The 18,004-nt window shown below is 42.8% G+C and overlaps 1 protein-coding gene and 1 long non-coding RNA gene across 2 annotated transcripts in view; one reads left to right on the top strand and one right to left on the bottom strand.

Moving 5' to 3' along the window:
* The window catches only part of LOC105906637, a 12,898-nt gene extending 5,509 nt beyond the window's left edge, over positions 1-7,389 (top strand). Inside the window, exon 2 of the mRNA XM_031562957.1 lies at positions 4,826-7,389. Within this exon, the coding sequence (XP_031418817.1) occupies positions 4,833-6,863 (2,031 nt within the window). The 5' untranslated portion in view covers positions 4,826-4,832 and the 3' untranslated portion in view covers positions 6,864-7,389. The remainder of the gene's footprint in view (positions 1-4,825) is intronic.
* Positions 7,390-15,151: 7,762 nt separating this feature from the next.
* Positions 15,152-16,668, bottom strand: LOC122128839. The gene is made up of 3 exons (XR_006151651.1): positions 16,624-16,668; positions 16,095-16,262; positions 15,152-15,214 (listed from the first exon to the last, which is right to left on the bottom strand). It is a non-coding gene; the product is annotated as an uncharacterized LOC122128839 (long non-coding RNA).
* Between the last annotated feature and the right edge of the window lie 1,336 nt (positions 16,669-18,004).

Raw genomic sequence — 18,004 nt, 5'->3', positions numbered from 1 at the left:
AGTCTACTGTCACTCTTCAGCTCAATAAGCTGCTCTTGCATGTCTATTGACAGCTCGTCTGCTGAGCAGAGAAATGGATCCCGAACCCAGGCGAATGAACGGTAGTCGTCTTTGAAATAGGACCCAAACTGATTCTTCAGCGCTGAAAGGTGATCAGCAGCTGATTTTTAATTTGTATGGCTTCATGCAGTCATTTGCCAGCACCTTGGCACACAAAACACACTGAGGACGTTGCTCAGTCCTGCCAGTGACGGTAAAACCAAACTGCAAATAGCTCTCCTCATATTTGCGAAGCTTTGGCTTCTTCGCAACTGGCGCATCGGTTGCCTGACTTTTACGAATCAGAAACTTGTCCATAGTTGTGTTTGTTTGCTGATACAGTGTGTGTGTGTGTGTGTGTGTGTGTGTGTGTGTGAAGTTAATACAGTTCTAATTTCAACGTCGTGGTCTTGTGAGTGTGTTTGTACGTGTGGCTGTGAACAACTTGCACACGAATAATGGATAAGGCTGTGCTAGACAATGGTTCCTAACAAAACTGTACACAATGTAGACAGGGACAGCACAGAATAGTATTCAAGTGCTGGTGTTTTATTTGTTGCAACACGGTGGATGATCAAAAAATGTAAAGGTAGGTGTTAAGGAGAAAATGGCTAGCTGCAGTTGGAAGAAGTTAGCTAGCTAGAAGTCTAGCTCTCGGGGCTACGAGCTTTTTAAAAAGACTGTGGAGCAAATTACTCCTTAGAATAGGCTACGAATAGACCTACTGCAAGTGTAGTTAGGTATTACTAAGGAGTGACACTTTAAAAAGACTGTTTATAAAGCAATGAATACCTCAATGATAAAGCAAACAAGAGAAATTGAACAAACTCTGCAGAGTGTCATCTCAGTGAGGGTGTCCGCTTACCATGCCTACAGTAGTTTTATACTCGGAAGCGTAGGCGCAACTCGCAAGACTCCGTTTTGATTGGTGGATCAGGAACAGTATTTGATTTGTTTGTGTCAGTCCAGCCCCTTGCTTTTCGCCACTGAGGGAGCTTTCACTAACCAGTGACAGGTCGGCGGTCTTTTTTTTTTTCACACACACTCTCTACAAACTCTCTCTCTCTCTACTCACTCACTCACTCACTCACTCTCTCTCTCTACACACACACACACACACACACACACACACTCACTCTCTCTCCACACACACACACACTCACTCTCTCTCTACACACACACACACACTCTCTCTCTCTCTCTGCACACACACACACTCTCTCTCTCTCTACACACACACACACACACACACTCACTCACTCTCTCTCTACACACACACACACACACTTACTCTCTCTCTCTACACCAGTGACGTGCGGTGAGGTTCGTGGCTGGTGAGGCACTGACTTTTTCAGAGTCAAATTTACAAATACATAAACCCAATTTAGTAACGGCGCCTATTAACGCCCGAAACCTATTAACAGCCTCACGCAGGTACATGTTACTTAATATTGATTTCTATATCAACCAGGATAACGGATTTTAAACACCATACGCTCCTACCCAAAGGAGGTATTTAACTTGTATGTGTGCAAAAAATTGCAGTACAGCGTTATTTAGTGTACTAGACAGCGATTTATTTCTGTGTGTACAAACCCTCATGGAACGAACTGAACGAATTCGATTTCGCAAAGAGAATTTGTGAGGGTCATAGAGCTTTCCATAGACATATATACAGAAAGGCTGTTAATGGGTTCCACCTCCTGTATCAGCAAATTTTGCGTGTCGGTCTACACAACGGAAAAAAACTGAAAACACGTTTCAGTTGAAAACCAAACAAGTTACCAGTCCTAATCTAGACACCCACCGCTACTGAAATATGTAAGATTGATTGATTAAAGATTTTTCGATCTATAAATGTTTTTAATAGCTGGGGCGTTAATAGGCGCCTTTACGATAGAGTATCTAAGATCACCATTCAATTGGCAGCTTTCAAATTGACTACTGGTTGTTTTTCATATCAGCATTCTTTACACACACATAGGTAAGGTGCATACAGTAGGCAGCTGCTAGCTTGTGATGAACTCACGTGTAAATATTATGCACTCATGAATATGAACTCCTGAATATGAACTCTTTCTTACGAAGTTGCACAAGCACCCTGAGGGTTTCTACCTTTTCCCATTATAATTTTAAGAGTTAAATCGAGGAGACTATAACATCAGCTAGATAACCAGCTATCATTTCATGCAAATTGAACTCTTCCGATTAACTCGTAAGGTTATTAAGTGTCCTTAGCTAGCTAATTAGCTAACGTAGCAACAGGATAACCATTGCAACCAGGAAACACAACTTACCTACAATTTAAGTTTAATTTCTCAAAATCAGCTCACAAATAAAAAGCAGTCTTGGGTTCCAAGTGATCACAACCACTTGAGTGATGTTAAATGGCTTCACATAGACATAAAACAATCCCAAGAGAAATAATGGGAAATCAACGGAGCTGCCGCTGTAAGTTATTCTTGAGGTTCCAAACATGTTCAAAGCAATTTGGCTTTGGATGTGAGAAGTCGATGGAGTTATCTTCTGTCCCGTCGCTTGAATCATACCTTTTAACTCCGGCATTGGTCTCCCATTATTAATCATTTCACGTTTGGACTGAAAGTCCAGTTTTGAGAACTGCTTCAGCTTAGCAATAAAATCTTCCATTTTCGCCGTCAAGTAGAAGTGTAGAAGAAGAGCAACGTTCCCTAGCATAACCCCGACAGGTGCACTCTCGCACGCCCCCTTCATTGAGGCAGAGGTACTGTGTGCCTCACCTACATGATTTTTCAATGCGTTTTGAGCTCAGCTCAAAGGTTCTACGCATGCGCACGCATGCGCAAAACCCAGTTTGGAGCGATTGCGCAATCCTAGGTGAGGCACTGCCTCACTAGCTCCCATAGACAATACATGGTGCCTAACCTGACCGCACGTCCCTTGTTTTCTCCCGTCTATTTGAATAGGACATGCGCAAATTCAGCGAATTCAGCGAATTCAGCGATTTTGATTATAAAAATGCTCGAAATGATTGGAATCATGCAGAAATTACACCTATTCCACAGATTAGTAGAGAAATATCAATATTTATTTCATAATTTTTTTTAAAAAAAATTTTAAATTTTTTTTTTTACTTTTCAAGATGACAGGTGAGGCTCTGCCTCACCTGCCTCATAGGACCGCACGTCCCTGCTCTACACACTCTCTCTTTACACACACACACACACACACTCTCTCTCTCTCTCTGCACACACACTCACTCTCTCTCTCTCTACACACACACACACTCTCTCTCTCTCTACACACACACACACACACTCTCTCTCTCTCTCTCTCTCTGCACACACACTCACTCTCTCTCTACATACACACACACACACACACACACACACACACACACACACACACACACACTCTCTCTCTCTACACACTCACTCTCTCTCTCTACTCACACACACACACACACTCACTCACTCTCTCTCTCTACACACACACACACTCTCAATTTTTTTCAATTCAAAGAAGCTTTATTAGCATGAATGTTTTTTAAGCCCCCAATATTGTATCAGAAATAGACCTACACTGTGTTGTGAAACACTTGAAAATAACATTGGATTGGATTACAATACAGTACAGTAATGTGTCAGTGCTGATAGGACACAATCAGTTGTGAAAATGTATATGACTTACTTGCACATAGTCATAGCATAATTCTTTGACTCTGTCGGAGTTTCTGTCAAAAGGCACCCTGTACACCTGCTTCATTCTCAAGGTGTTCCGCCTTAGAACACAGTCCACTGTGGCTAGGCTCACTGTATTGATGTTTAGGAATATGTCCTGGTCATCAATGGTTGCACTTTGTATTTGTTTAATTTTACAAATACAGTACAATGTAAAATACTCTAAATACAAGAATACTATGCTCCTGGTAAGGCATTCAAACTAGTGTTTTCCTGTCATAGTAGTGTTTCTTACCTATTCTCTCTTCTGAATGTCCGGAGAATGGATGCAACTGAGAAGGGGCTTATGTTTGGTTGAACCCTCTGGCCAGCCTCCTGCATGGTCAAACCATGGTTGACCACAGTGGCCCGAATCTCATCAGAGATAATGGCTCTCCTTCTTGTTCTTCCTCTTCATCCTCTTCCTCCTCCTCCTCTCATTCTCACTCCTCTGCCTCTCTGATCACCTCTCACTTCAATGTTGCCATCCATTGTTCACCTGTGGCCCTTATATTGCTAAAGCTTTGATTCCAAATTGCAAAAGCATTGGAAATGGAAGTTTTGCCATTTGAATGGCAGTGTGTTCTGTCTGAACACAAGGAGATTTGGCATTGATGAAGTGTGCAAAATAGAGAGGATTGTGTGTACTGTTTTGAAGAAAGTGTGTTTACAATTGAAATCTGTGTTTAAAGCAGATAATTGTGTGTAGTGTTTTGAAGAAAGTGTGTTTACAATTGAAATCTGTGTTTAAAGCAGATAATTGTGTTTATAGTTCAGCAGAATTGGTTTAGAATTGAAATCTGGGTCTAAAGCAGGAAATGTGTTCAGGACAATTGGTTTAGGGAGTTGGCAGATGAGTCACAGGTTGTGGTCTTTGTGTCATACGTTCCAGTTTTTGTGTGTAAACGATTTGTGTAATTGTAATATTAGATTGAAAAGTTTTAGAATGGCCAATTTAAATGTGAGGTCAGTCTGTGTTAACATCTCATTCAAGATGCCATCGACTCGACAGGCTTTTCTGGGCTGTAGTTTTTGAATCTTTGTCTTTTTGTTTAATCTTTTTAATCTTTGTTTTTTCTCCCTCTCAGGACCATCATGGGCAGGACCACCATCTTCTGGTTTCTCCTCCTCCTCTCTCTCTCTGTTCCGAGCGTCTCCAGCATCAAGACCCTGAGTTCAATTAGGGAACTAGCAGACAACAACATTGAGTTTGGCAAGACGTTCCCCGGACATGGCTTAAAGCTGCTGTACTGGCTGGCTCACAACATACAGATCGATCAGAACAATGTCATTGACCTTGGAGATATTGACCCATCTCAGGGGGATTATGGCTTCCATTGCTTCGGTAAATATGAAAGACTTCTCCCCCGTGAACCTAATGTTGACTATTATGCTCTCGGAGACCTCAATACCAATGTTCACTCTGGCAGCCGTCAGTTGAGTAGTTACGTCACAGAGGACTTCTACAACGTCCAGAGTAATCCACACAATAACATAGACAGAATTATTGTCCGGAGCGACAGGAACAGCCAGAGAAGAGTGTGGAGAGTTTACCTCACCCTTCATTACGATCCGGGCCACACCTGGGAGATCAGCCCCCGGATGCTGACGGAGATTCAGAACTTCCCAACACTGGGGGCGTTCCTCACGCAGGCTCACTATGACTTCAACAGCAGAAACAGAAACTATCAACAGATCCTCCATTGCATCAGGAGGGATGAGCTGCGTCGGCGTCGGCGGTCGCTTCCTGAGTGTGACACACACGAGGGCCTGAGGCTGGACGTGGGGTCCGATGACACGACTAAGGCCAGGATCACCTGGAGTGGCATTCCCAAAACCATTCTGACCAAAAACCTGGTCCTGACGGTCTATACCAACATGGCCAGCTCTACGGCACTGGAGAGCTACGGTGTGGGACAGCAGCAGTCTGGATCCATAGACACCAGCGTGCGTCTGCATCCCGGGCTGCAGGTCCGACTGATGGAAAAAACAGAGTCGTCCCAGCCTGACAAAAAGATCTGGGCCAGCCCTGAGTTTGATGAGGGTAACAGGAAGTTGCCATCTAAAGTGGTTGGCTATGATGCCAGTCTGCAGCTGTTTGTTGAACAAGGCAAAGCCTGCGTCCGCCTCTACATCAAGAAGAGCTTCACTGATTGGAAGAATAAATTCTCCCATTCATGGGTGGGGATCTACAAGAGTAGTGATGAGGAGCACAACAGCTACGAAACATGGCAATGGGCCACCTACTTCAATGAGAACCAGAACAGACACACAGAGGGATACCTTGCATACGAGTATGAGTCTGGATTAGACATCCACCATGATGTTGAGGCTCGCTTCTTCCTCGAAAAGGCCTCCTCCAGTGTGAAAGCCCACACACAGCCCTGGGCCAACGAGGTCATCAAGAAGTCTATGGATGTGGTTGGCTATGGTGCCAGTCTGCAGCTCTTTGCAAAGAGGGGCAAAGCCTGTGCTCGCCTCAACATCCAGAAGAACTTCACTGATTGGAAGAATGCATTCTACTATTCATGGGTGGGGATTTACAACCTTACGGATGATGGACACAGCCGCTATAAAGCCTACCAGTGGGTCACTAACCTGAAAGAAAATCCTAACAAACACGCAGAGACGATCCTGGCATACGAGTATGAGTCTGGATTAGACGTAAAGCCCGGTGTCCAGGTTCGCTTGTTCCTTGAAACGGCCTACACCAGCGTATTGGCCCACACAGTGCCCTGGGGGCAGGAGGCCATCAGAAAGATTCAGGACAACGTGAAGGGTTATGATGCCAGTCTGCAGCTGATGGCGATCGGAGGCACGGTCTCGGCCCGTCTCTACATCAAAAAGAGCTTCACTGACTGGGAGGATAAATTCACCAATGCATGGGTGGGGTTCTACAGCAGTAGAACTGCCCGGAGCATCAGCTATGACACTTGGCAATGGGTGACCAAGTTTAATAGAAATGAGGACAAATACACAGAGGAGTACATGGCTTATGATTATCACTCTAACATGGACGTCTGCCATGGGGTGGAGGCTCGCTTTTTCCTGAGTGAGGACTCCTCCCAAAAGAGATGCGTAGTGTTTCGGGGGCCTCTGCGTAGTGTTTCAGGGGGCCCTGCGTAGTGTTTCAGGGGGCCCTGCGTAGTGTTTCAGGGGGCCCTGCGTAGTGTTTCAGGGGGCCCTGCGTAGTGTTTCGGGGGCCCCTGCGTAGTGTTTCAGGGGGGCCCTGCGTAGTGTTTCGGGGGCCCCTGCGTAGTGTTTCAGGGGGCCCTGCGTAGTGTTTCGGGGGCCCCTGCGTAGTGTTTCAGGGGGGCCCTGCGTAGTGTTTCGGGGGCCCCTGCGTAATGGATGGATGAAAGACCCAGAACTGGTGAAGTGTCCCGAGCTGTTAAGCACTCTGCAGGTCTCAGCTTCCTTGCTTCCTTCTGAGAGCACATGTGAGTCACGGGCTCCAGAATCAGATTTATCTGTTTGAATTCTGCACAGGCTTAGCAGCAATAATATGGAAGTAGTTTGCATGTCATATTTGTACCTTTCTCTAATCAGATCCCTATCAAATAATCATCAAAAAATAAGTTTGACTTGTGTTGGAATATGTGCAAAAACATATACTGAACTAAATACTACCAAATAAATCTAACATGTGTGACCCTGTTGTTATAGTATCAAGTCTTTAACTCATGAGACTGTCCGAGGAGCAGTTATTGAAGTAGTTTAAAAATGGCATTTCTTACAAGAGCCTCCAATGTGGAACCTCAGTTCCTTTAGTGTAAGCTGTGCCATAACATCTTTTGCCCACTGGGCATGTGAAGGTGGGAGAGTGTCCTTCAACACACACACACACACACACACACACACACACACACACACACACACACACACACACCTGTCCTTCCACACACACACACACTTGTCTTTCCACACACAGACACACAGACACACATCTACTGGCCTAACACTAAAGATGGTATATCCTCTGGCCTAACACTAAAGATGGTATATCCTCTGGCCTAACACTAAAGATGGTATATCCTCTGGCCTAACACTAAAGATGGTATATCCTCTGGCCTAACACTAAAGATGGTATATCCTCTGGCCTAACACTAAAGATGGTATATCCTCTGGCCTAACACTAAAGATGGTATATCCTCTGGCCTAACACTAAAGATGGCGGATAACAGGTTTGGGGTAATGATGGCGGATAACAGGTTTGGGGTAATGGCATGGCCACACATTTGAGAAACTGTATCAAAGACTGAGGACCAGAAGGGGGCTATTGATCTGCATGAGACAAACATATGGGATAAAGTGGCAGGGGCACTGAGACATCTCTCACAGGTGGGGTCTGTGTCAGGAGAGATTTTGGCCAGTTTGCTTCTACACAGATGCAGACGATGTAGGACTTTAAATTGAAGTAGTCCATGACTCACACAGAGAGAAGATGTATGCACTCTCTCAAATGCTGCCTGCCACATGTTATCTGAAATGACCAACTGTAATTCTTCCTCCAATGTACTTTTAACATGACTGAGAGAGGGGCTAGAAATGATATAATTTGGAGACACACCCTGGCTGAAAGGGATCAGGGGAGATGCAATCGTGTTCAGGGCTGCTGGGTGGAACTGATGGGAAGTATGGGAAATGTTTCTTTTCAATATTTCAGACTTAAATATCTAAAAAAGTGTGACTGTGGTATGTCACGTTCCTTAACCAGGGAGTCAAAAGATGCAAAAATCACTTCGTGGTGCAGGTCCGCAATGCTTTCCAGACCTTTCCGGGACCAGAGATGGAATGCGGAATCAAGAAGGGCAGGTTTAAAGTGATGGTTACGAACTATAGGGATGAATGGGACTGTGTGTTTGAACCCAAAATGTGAATAATAAATTGTGACCATATACGAAGGGAACTGCTAACAATGGGGTTGTTGGGGTGGCATCTCCTACTGAGTGGCAAAGGAGAGCAGAGCAGTGAAGCAGGATCAACTTGCCCACACGCCTGTCGCTCCATGTGGCACCAGTCAGGCCCAACTCCATCTCTAAAAGATGACATCCAGAATGCAACTTTAGGAACATTAGCAGCCCAGTAGTAATGCAGGAAAATAGGTAATGCAAGACCTCCATCCGACTTGGACGTGGGATTATCCAGTTCCAGACAAATGTAGAAATATGCTTATCCAGTTCCCTAAAGAAGGACTTGGGCACGGTGGCGCAAGCAGCAGCCTCGACCACACGGGTTCCATATACGGGCTTGAACGCCCATGGGGACACGGGGTCCATATATGGGCTTTAACTTCCTCGGGGACACGGGTTCCATATACGGGATTTAACTTCCTCGGGGACACGGGTTCCATATACGGGCTTGAACGCCCACGGCAGCCTGTATGCTGCCTTCTTGAGTGGACTGGGTGCAGGTGTGTTATGTGTGTGTGTGGCATGTGTCTTTGTTCGGTTAAAATAACCACACAATTTCAATGTCTTGTCACATAAAATGTTCTGTTTATTTAGTTTAAAAATCATACATCATATTGCCATATTTCATAGCGTTGGTCTTACTGTCGTCTTGGGTTTGTTAGTTTGTGTCAAACACAGAGTGTTATCACTACCCGATGGTAGTCGCTACCTGATGCTAGTCGCGCATGCTCAGATAGAAACGGTTTACGGCATAAGGCTCAACATCAACATTGTTGCTACCCGATAGTAGTCGCGCATGCATCACTTTGCGACACTGTCGACAGCGAAGCCGCGCATGCGTCACAACGACAGATCCAGTTTCAATCATGGAAGAAAGCGACGACAGCCAGTTTTACCATTTACTTAAAAACGAGGGAGATGTTGTCACAGTGGACTAAAAAGATGTGGTGGAGGATCACAAAGACTATCCCCAGTTTCATTTTGAGGGGTACATAATTAAATATTACATTAAATATACCCACATTATGCGTTAAGTCAACCCCCATATGTTGACGTTGAGCCTTATGCTGTAAACCGTTTACAACATAATTAAATATTACATTAAATATACCCACATTATGCGTTAAGACAAGCCCCATATGTTGACGTTGAGCCTTATGCTGTAAACCGTTTACAACATAATTAAATATTGCATTAAATATATCCACATTGTGTGTTAAGACAAGCCCTGTTGACGTTGAGCATTACTAGTTAATGTGGTCCTTTTATTTATATGGATAGTCGACTTCCTATTTTACTGTAGTGTATTTTTGATGTGACTTAAGTCTATTTATTTGTCTGTCTGCAAAGTTTTTTTGTCATTTTATTTATTTAGTATTATATATTTATTTAGTATTATATATTTATTTAGTATTATTTATTTATTTAGTATTATATATTTATTTAGTATTATATATTTATTTAGTGTTATATATTTATTTAGTATTATATATTTATTTAGTATTATATATTTATTTAGTATTATTTATTTATTTAGTATTATATATTTATTTAGTATTATTTATTTATTTAGTATTGTATATTTATTTAGTATTATCATTGTTTTACTGCCTTATAGGCCTTAGTTGGGTATAATAAAAATCCCATCTTTTCAACATCTTTAACCTCCTGAGTCCTCCTTCCAGTTTTCCATCTTGCTCTAACCGGCTCACGACCCCTACCTTTAACACACACACACACCCTAACCCTAACCCCTACCTTTAACAGTGGCACATTTGAGATGAGCAGTAAACAAAGTAAGACTGCTCCCTGTCATTTATTGTATTTACACACACACACACACACACATTTGATTTAAAGTAACAACACAAGTTTAACACTTACATTTCAGAGCAGTAATGTGTCACTGTCGAGATTAAAACAAATCTATTTATTTAGTGACAAAGACAGTAATTGGAAACCTTTTTATTTAACCTAATTTCTATCACCAAGGTTTTCTGTACCTCTTTAAAACAGTTGACTGGTTGTAACCGAGATGAATGTAAATTCACATCAGGACCCTGTCATGGCCGGCCCAACATCAGGACCCTGTCATGGCCAGCCCAACCCCCAGACATGAAGCCCATTGAAAACCTCTGGAATGTGATCAAGAGGAAGATGGATGGTCAGAAGCCATCAATCAAAGCCGAGCTGCTTGAAGTTTTGAACCAGGAGTAGCATAAAGTCACCCAACGGCAATGTGAAAGACTGGTGGAGAGCATGCCAAGACACATGAAAGCTGTGATTGTAAATCAAGTTTATTCCACCGAATATAGATTTCTGAACTCTTCCTAAGTTAAAACATTACTATTGTTTTGTTTAAAAATGAATATGAACTTGTTTTCTTTTCATTATTCGAGATCTGAAAACACTGCATCTTTTTTGTTATTTTGACCAGTTGTCTTTTTTTATGCAAATAAATGCTTTAAATGAAAATATTTGTATTTGAAATTATAAAAATAATAGAGTGGTCCACCAATACAGAGTAAAGCAAATGTTTTATGGAAATAAAAGACAATTCAAAAGGAAATTAAAACCACATTTGAGATGAGCAGTAAACAAAGTAAGACTGTTCCCTGTCATTTATTGTATGTACTGCTGTAAACACACACACACACACACACACACACACACACACACACACACACACACACACACACACACACACACACACACACACACACACACACACACACACACATTTGATTTAAAGTAACAACACAAGTTTAACACTTACATTTCAGAGCAGTAATGTGTCACTGTCGAGATTAAAACAAATCTATTTATTTAGTGACAAAGACAGTAATTGGAAACCTTTTTATTGAACCTAATTTCTATCACCAAGGTTTTCTGTACCTCTTTAAAACAGTTGACTGGTTGTAACCGAGATGAATGTAAATTCACATCAGGACCCTGTCATGGCCGGCCCAACATCAGGACCCTGTCATGGCCAGCCCAACATCAGGACCCTGTCATGGCCAGCCCAACCCCCAGACATGAATCCCATTGAAAACCTCTGGAATGTGATCAAGAGGAAGGTGGATGGTCACAAGCCATCAAACATAGCTGAGCTGCTTGAATTTTTGCGCCAGGAGTAGCATAAAGTCACCCAACGGCAATGTGAAAGACTGGTGGAGAGCATGCCAAGACACATGAAAGCTGTGATTGTAAATCAAGGTTATTCCACCAAATATAGATTTCTGAACTCTTCATAAGTTAAAACATTACTATTGTTTTGTTTAAAAATGAATATGAACTTGTTTTCTTTTCATTATTCGAGATCTGAAAACACTGAAAATCTGGAGTCTCCTGTAGTCCTGAATCTCCTGAGCGACATTTGGCCCCATATCTGGAGTCTCCTATAGTCCTGAATCTCCTGAGCGACATTTGGCCCCATATCTGGAGTCTCCTATAGTCCTGAATCTCCTGAGCGACATTTGGCCCCATATCTGGAGTCTCCTATAGTCCTGAATCTCCTCAGTGACATTTGGCCCCATATCTGGAGTCTCCTATAGTCCTGAATCTCCTCAGTGACATTTGGCCCCATATCTGGAGTCTCCTATAGTCCTGAATCTCCTGAGCGACATTTGGCCCCATATCTGGAGTCTCCTATAGTCCTGAATCTCCTCAGTGACATTTGGCCCCATATCTGGAGTCTCCTATAGTCCTGAATCTCCTGAGTGACATTTGGCCCCATATCTGGAGTCTCCTATAGTCCTGAATCTCCTGAGCGACATTTGGCCCCATATCTGGAGTCTCCTATAGTCCTGAATCTCCTCAGTGACATTTGGCCCCATATCTGGAGTCTCCTATAGTCCTGAATCTCCTCAGTGACATTTGGCCCCATATCTGGAGTCTCCTATAGTCCTGAATCTCCTCAGTGACATTTGGCCCCATATCTGGAGTCTCCTGTAGTCCTGAATCTCCTGAGTGACATTTGGCCCCATATCTGGAGTCTCCTATAGTCCTGAATCTCCTGAGTGACATTTGGCCCCATATCTGGAGTCTCCTGTAGTCCTGAATCTCCTCAGTGACATTTGGCCCCATATCTGGAGTCTCATGTAGTCCTGAATCTCCTCAGTGACATTTGGCCCCATATCTGGAGTCTCCTGTAGTCCTGAATCTCCTGAGTGACATTTGGCCCCATATCTGGAGTCTCCTATAGTCCTGAATCTCCTCCTCAGTGAAATTTGGCCCCATATCTGGAGTCTCCTGTAGTCCTGAATCTCCTCCTCAGTGAAATTTGGCCCCATATCTGGAGTCTCCTATAGTCCTGAATCTCCTCAGTGACATTTGGCCCCATATCTGGAGTCTCCTGTAGTCCTGAATCTCCTCAGTGACATTTGGCCCCATATCTGGAGTCTCCTGTAGTCCTGAATCTCCTCAGTGAAGTTTTTTTGCAGATCGCATGTGCGGCATGTGACATAGTATAAAGTATAAAAAGTATAAAAGTATAAAAAATGACTAGTCTGAAGGCAGGCTTTCCTCCTCATCTGTTGAAGAGTGAGTAGATCCATCATTGCTTTCCTCCTCATCTGTTGAAGAGTGAGTAGATCCATCATTGCTTTCCTCCTCATCTGTTGAAGAGTGAGTAGATCCATCATTACTCCCCTGAATCTCCTCCGGAGTGACATTTGACCCCCTCATTTGGATCTTCACCCTCTGGTTGCAGCGCCAATAGGGGTTATCTCCCTCACCACACTTCCCACTGGGTTTAGTGCATCTCCTCCTTCATGGAGAAAAACAGACACAGAAACACATTAGATCTCCCCACAAACCTCACACTCGCCTACAGCTTTAAGGATAAAACACACAAACATCATAACTCTACACAAACCTCACAATCGCCTGTCAGCTTTAAGGATAAAACACACAGAAACATCCCAACTTTACACAAACATCCCAACTCTACACAAACCTCACACTCTACTACAGCTTTAAGGATAAAACACACAAACATCATAACTCTACACAAACCTCACAATCGCCTGTCAGCTTTAAGGATAAAACACACACACACATCCCAACTCTACACAAACCTCACACTCGCCTACAGCTTTAAGGATAAAACACACAAACATCCCAACTCTACACAAACCTCACACTCACCTACAGCTTTAAGGATAAAACACACACAGACATCCCAACTCTACACAAACCTCACACTCTCCTTTAAGGATAAAACACACAAACACACACACACACACACACATCCCAACTCTACACAAACCTCACACTCTCCTACAGCTCTCCATCAGGAGCACCTCACTCCATATTCACTAAGTCTGTCTGATAAAACATCAAAGATATTAAAAGACATCAATGTTCCATTCAATCACATACATTTCTCTGTGTGTGTGTGTGTGTGTGTGTAAGATGCTTTCTAATCAACAGTCAGACAGTGGCCAACAGATAGACAGATCAAGAGCCAGACAGTAAGTCAGACAGACAGATCGAGAGTCAGACAGACAGACAGACAGGTCAGTCAGTAGAAGTACACACCCAGTGAGGATCACAGTGCAATCTGGACGCTTATCGGACTCCTGCAGAAGACTGATCCCCTCCTCCAGCAAGAGACCATCACCCCAACACGACGTAGTTGAAGCTTGGGACCTAAAATAAAAATATACTTCTTTAGTCTGTCATGGATCTCCAACATAGACATACACACACTCTCACTTTCTTACACACAGTATCTTGTTCTCTCTCTCTTCAATTAAGTTGAGCTTTATTGGCATGACTGTTTCAAAGCAGTGGTGCCAAAGCAAATACATTTATAACACAATAATACAATGTCTTTAGATACAATATCTGTTATCTATTAAATATTTACTCTCTCACACACACACACACACACACACAGTCCTGCACACGGTGTGTCCATACAGACTACCCCTCCATGCATAGACTACATACAGTAACAGAAGATGATGTATCTCTTACTTTACTTCCTTCAGAGTGGGGCACGTGTGGATGAGGTTGAGGATCTGGCGGGCCCAGCTCTCAGTCAGGCAGATCACCTCCAACTCCACCTTCTCCAGATCAGGCAGAGTGCACCAGTCAGTGAAGGACTCAAGAAAACCCATACAGTCACCTGGAGACCTATGTGGACTTCAACACAAACACACAAAAACATGACTGAATAATACCAGACACCCATGTGTGGAAAATACGTTTTTTTAATGGTCTTACTTTGCTCTTAAACCTGTGACATCACGAAACTTGCGGATGAAGTCAGTAAAGCTGCCACTGGTTGTGCTGTCAGCTTGTAACAGGATAAGTGTAGCAGGTGACATTGTGGAAGACAATAGTGAATTCCCCTCCAGACTGAAACACAGGCACATGAGGGCTTAGTTTAGTATTTTACACATAACAATGCTCACTCTTCAGGTGCAACCTGTAACGTTTACATACAACACCATTAACACAGACAGTGAAGCTTCTCATGAAGGGAGGTTTCACCTGAGGCTTCTGGAGTCTTTGTCCACAGTGAGAGAGGAGAATGGACTTGATTTACCCGTAAGCCTGCCAATCAGAGCACAGAGTCAATGGGGACTGACCAATCAAAGAACAAACACAGAGTTAATTGATACTAGGCTATCAGAATACACCACCAAAAGATAGATAAAAAACCGTATAAGATTTTTCCAACTAAATTCTTGCCACATAGTTGAACATGTGGATTCCCATTGTAATTTACATAATCTTTCCCAGTCCTCCTCAGAGATAACCAAATGACCCTCCTTCTCCCACTTCTCTTTAACATACAGTGTGTTGTTGAGTTTGGTCTGGCAAAAACCAATGTACAGTCTGGAGACAATCTTATTAAATTTCAATGAATTGCCTGCCGATAGAAACACCTCCATAATTCCGGTTAGTCCCCCCTCCAATACTCCACCTAAGTTTTGGTTGAAATAGTGTCGGACCTGAAGATACCTATAAAAATCATTTAGCTCTAAACCATGTTCTCTCTGTAGAAATTCAAAGCTCTTAAATGCCCCCTTGTGCACAAATGTAAAGTAGTTCGAAAGGCCTTTTTCAATCCACATTCTAAATCTGTCATCAGTTTTGTTTGGAAGATAAATTAATTTACTATCTGCAATTATAGCTGCTATAGGAACCCCTTCTTTGCACTTTCAATGTCCTTCCATCTTGCGGAGTATGATGAAGAACACCAGCATACTAAAGGCCTTAATTGAGCTGCATAATAATACTCACGTAAACAAGGTAGGCCTAAACCTCCACTTTCCTTTCTTAATTGTAGCGTTTTGTATCTAATCCTGGGTTTTTTCCCTTGCCATAAATATCTAGATATTATTTTGTCCCATTCCATAAACTGCTTAGCAGATATCTCCACTGGAAGAGTATGATAAACAGTTAATTTGATCAATCTTGCTGTTCTCACCTCAGCTCACGGCACGTCTCTGTGTTCTGAATGAAGTCGAAGCACAGGGCTGCCGTGGTGACAGTGAAGGTCTTCACAGATAGATGGACTTTACCCACAGACTTTTGTCTGGAGAGAACACTGAGGACCTGCTCCACACGCTCAGGTGAGAGGCTGCTGTGTTCCACTCTGTGAATGAGCACATACAGACCAATCTCAATCTCTCTCTTCTGGTCTCTTTATTATGCACTCACACATTACACATGTGTGTTCATGTTCTCTTTACTTTAATTAACCCTGACCCGTTTGTTATTACGATCAACTATGTCTAAGGGAGACAGGATGGCAGATTTGTTAATGTTACTCCCCAACACTGCAAAGCTAAACTGGGTAGAAACTGGATTCAGTCCTGGACGGCACAAACAGAAGGGAAGACAACAAGCATCTAACACAAGGAACACACTATATTTGCTCTACCTAATGTAGAGTTGAAAACATAGAAGTTGTACGAGTTATATATAATTACAAATCAGAAATGTAAAATGATTACCTCAGTTCAGTCAGGATCTTCCCCTCCCCCAGAGCTGAGATCAGGTCACCAACATCAGCATCTGACAGGATCTGCCCAGTTAACCTTTCAACAACATGAAGACAGCCATCAGACCATTCAACCACAACAGATCAGCTCTCTCACAAACAAACCACAGCACGACACACAGATGAAGCTGAACTGAACGTATGAAAACACTGATGGCCAGATGTTTCCACATGGCCAGAGTACCCCATGAGTAATAATTCATTTAATTTATAGCGCACTCTATATTCGTCTGAATCTCAGAGTGCTACAGTAAAAACATAGTTAAAAAAACAGTTAAAACATAGTTAAAACAGCCTATAAAAAAACATAGTTAAAAGCATAATTAAGAACATCGTTAAAAAACAACATAGTTACAAACATAGTTAAGAACATAGTTAAAAAAAACAAAGTTTTAAAAACATAGTTTAAAAACACAATTTACAAACATAGTTAAAAACATAGTTAAAAACATAGTTAAAAAACATAGTTAAAAACACCTAGTTAAAAACCTAGCTAAAAACCTAGTTAATAACATAGTTAAGAACATAGTTAAAAACAAACTATAATAAACTACTAATAATACGTTTTAAAAGGTAAGAAACGCCTTTCTGAATAAAAAGGTTTTTAGGCCAGTCTTAAAACAGTCCAGTCTCTGTGTTGCCCTTAAGTGGTCAGGGAGGCTGTTCCACAGGCGCGGTGCTGCCGAGCAAAAGGCCCGGTCGCCCATGGTGCAGAGCTTGGTGTTGGGGACCCGGAGGAGCAAGCTGTTTGTGGATCTGAGGGTACGGTTGGATGTTTGGGGAGTGATGAGTTCTTGTAGGTAGGGGGGTGCATGACCATTTATGCATTGATGGGTGAGTAGTAGGACTTTGTAGTCAATACGGAATGAGACAGAGAGCCAGTGTAGTGAGTGTAAAATGGGTGTTATGTGATCGTATTTACGGACTCTCATCAGGATCCTGGCAGCGCTGTTTTGGATGTACTGCAGCTTCTGGATGTTCCTGCCAGTGATCCCAGTGAAGAGTGAATTACAGTAGTCCAGTCTTGAGGAGATAAAAGCGTGGACGAGCTTCTCAGCATCTGGGAGGGTTAAAGTGGGGCAGAGTTTGGAGATGTTTTTGAGATGATAGGAGGTTTTGCACAGATGTTTTATATGTTCATTAAAGGTCAGGTGAGGGTCAAACCTAACTCCTAGATTAGTGACTGTGGAGGAGAGGGGTATGACCTGACTGTCGAAGGTGAGATGAGTTATGGAGGATGACTGAACCTGGTGTGGAGTGCCAACAAGAAGGGCTTCGGTTTTGCTACTGTTTAGCTGGAGAAAGTTGTTGCTCATCCATGCCTTTATCTCCCC

Source organism: Clupea harengus, chromosome 25 (assembly GCF_900700415.2).
Source record: "Clupea harengus chromosome 25, Ch_v2.0.2, whole genome shotgun sequence".
Lineage (NCBI taxonomy): Eukaryota > Metazoa > Chordata > Actinopteri > Clupeiformes > Clupeidae > Clupea > Clupea harengus.
This window is presented reverse-complemented; position numbering and strand designations above follow the sequence as displayed.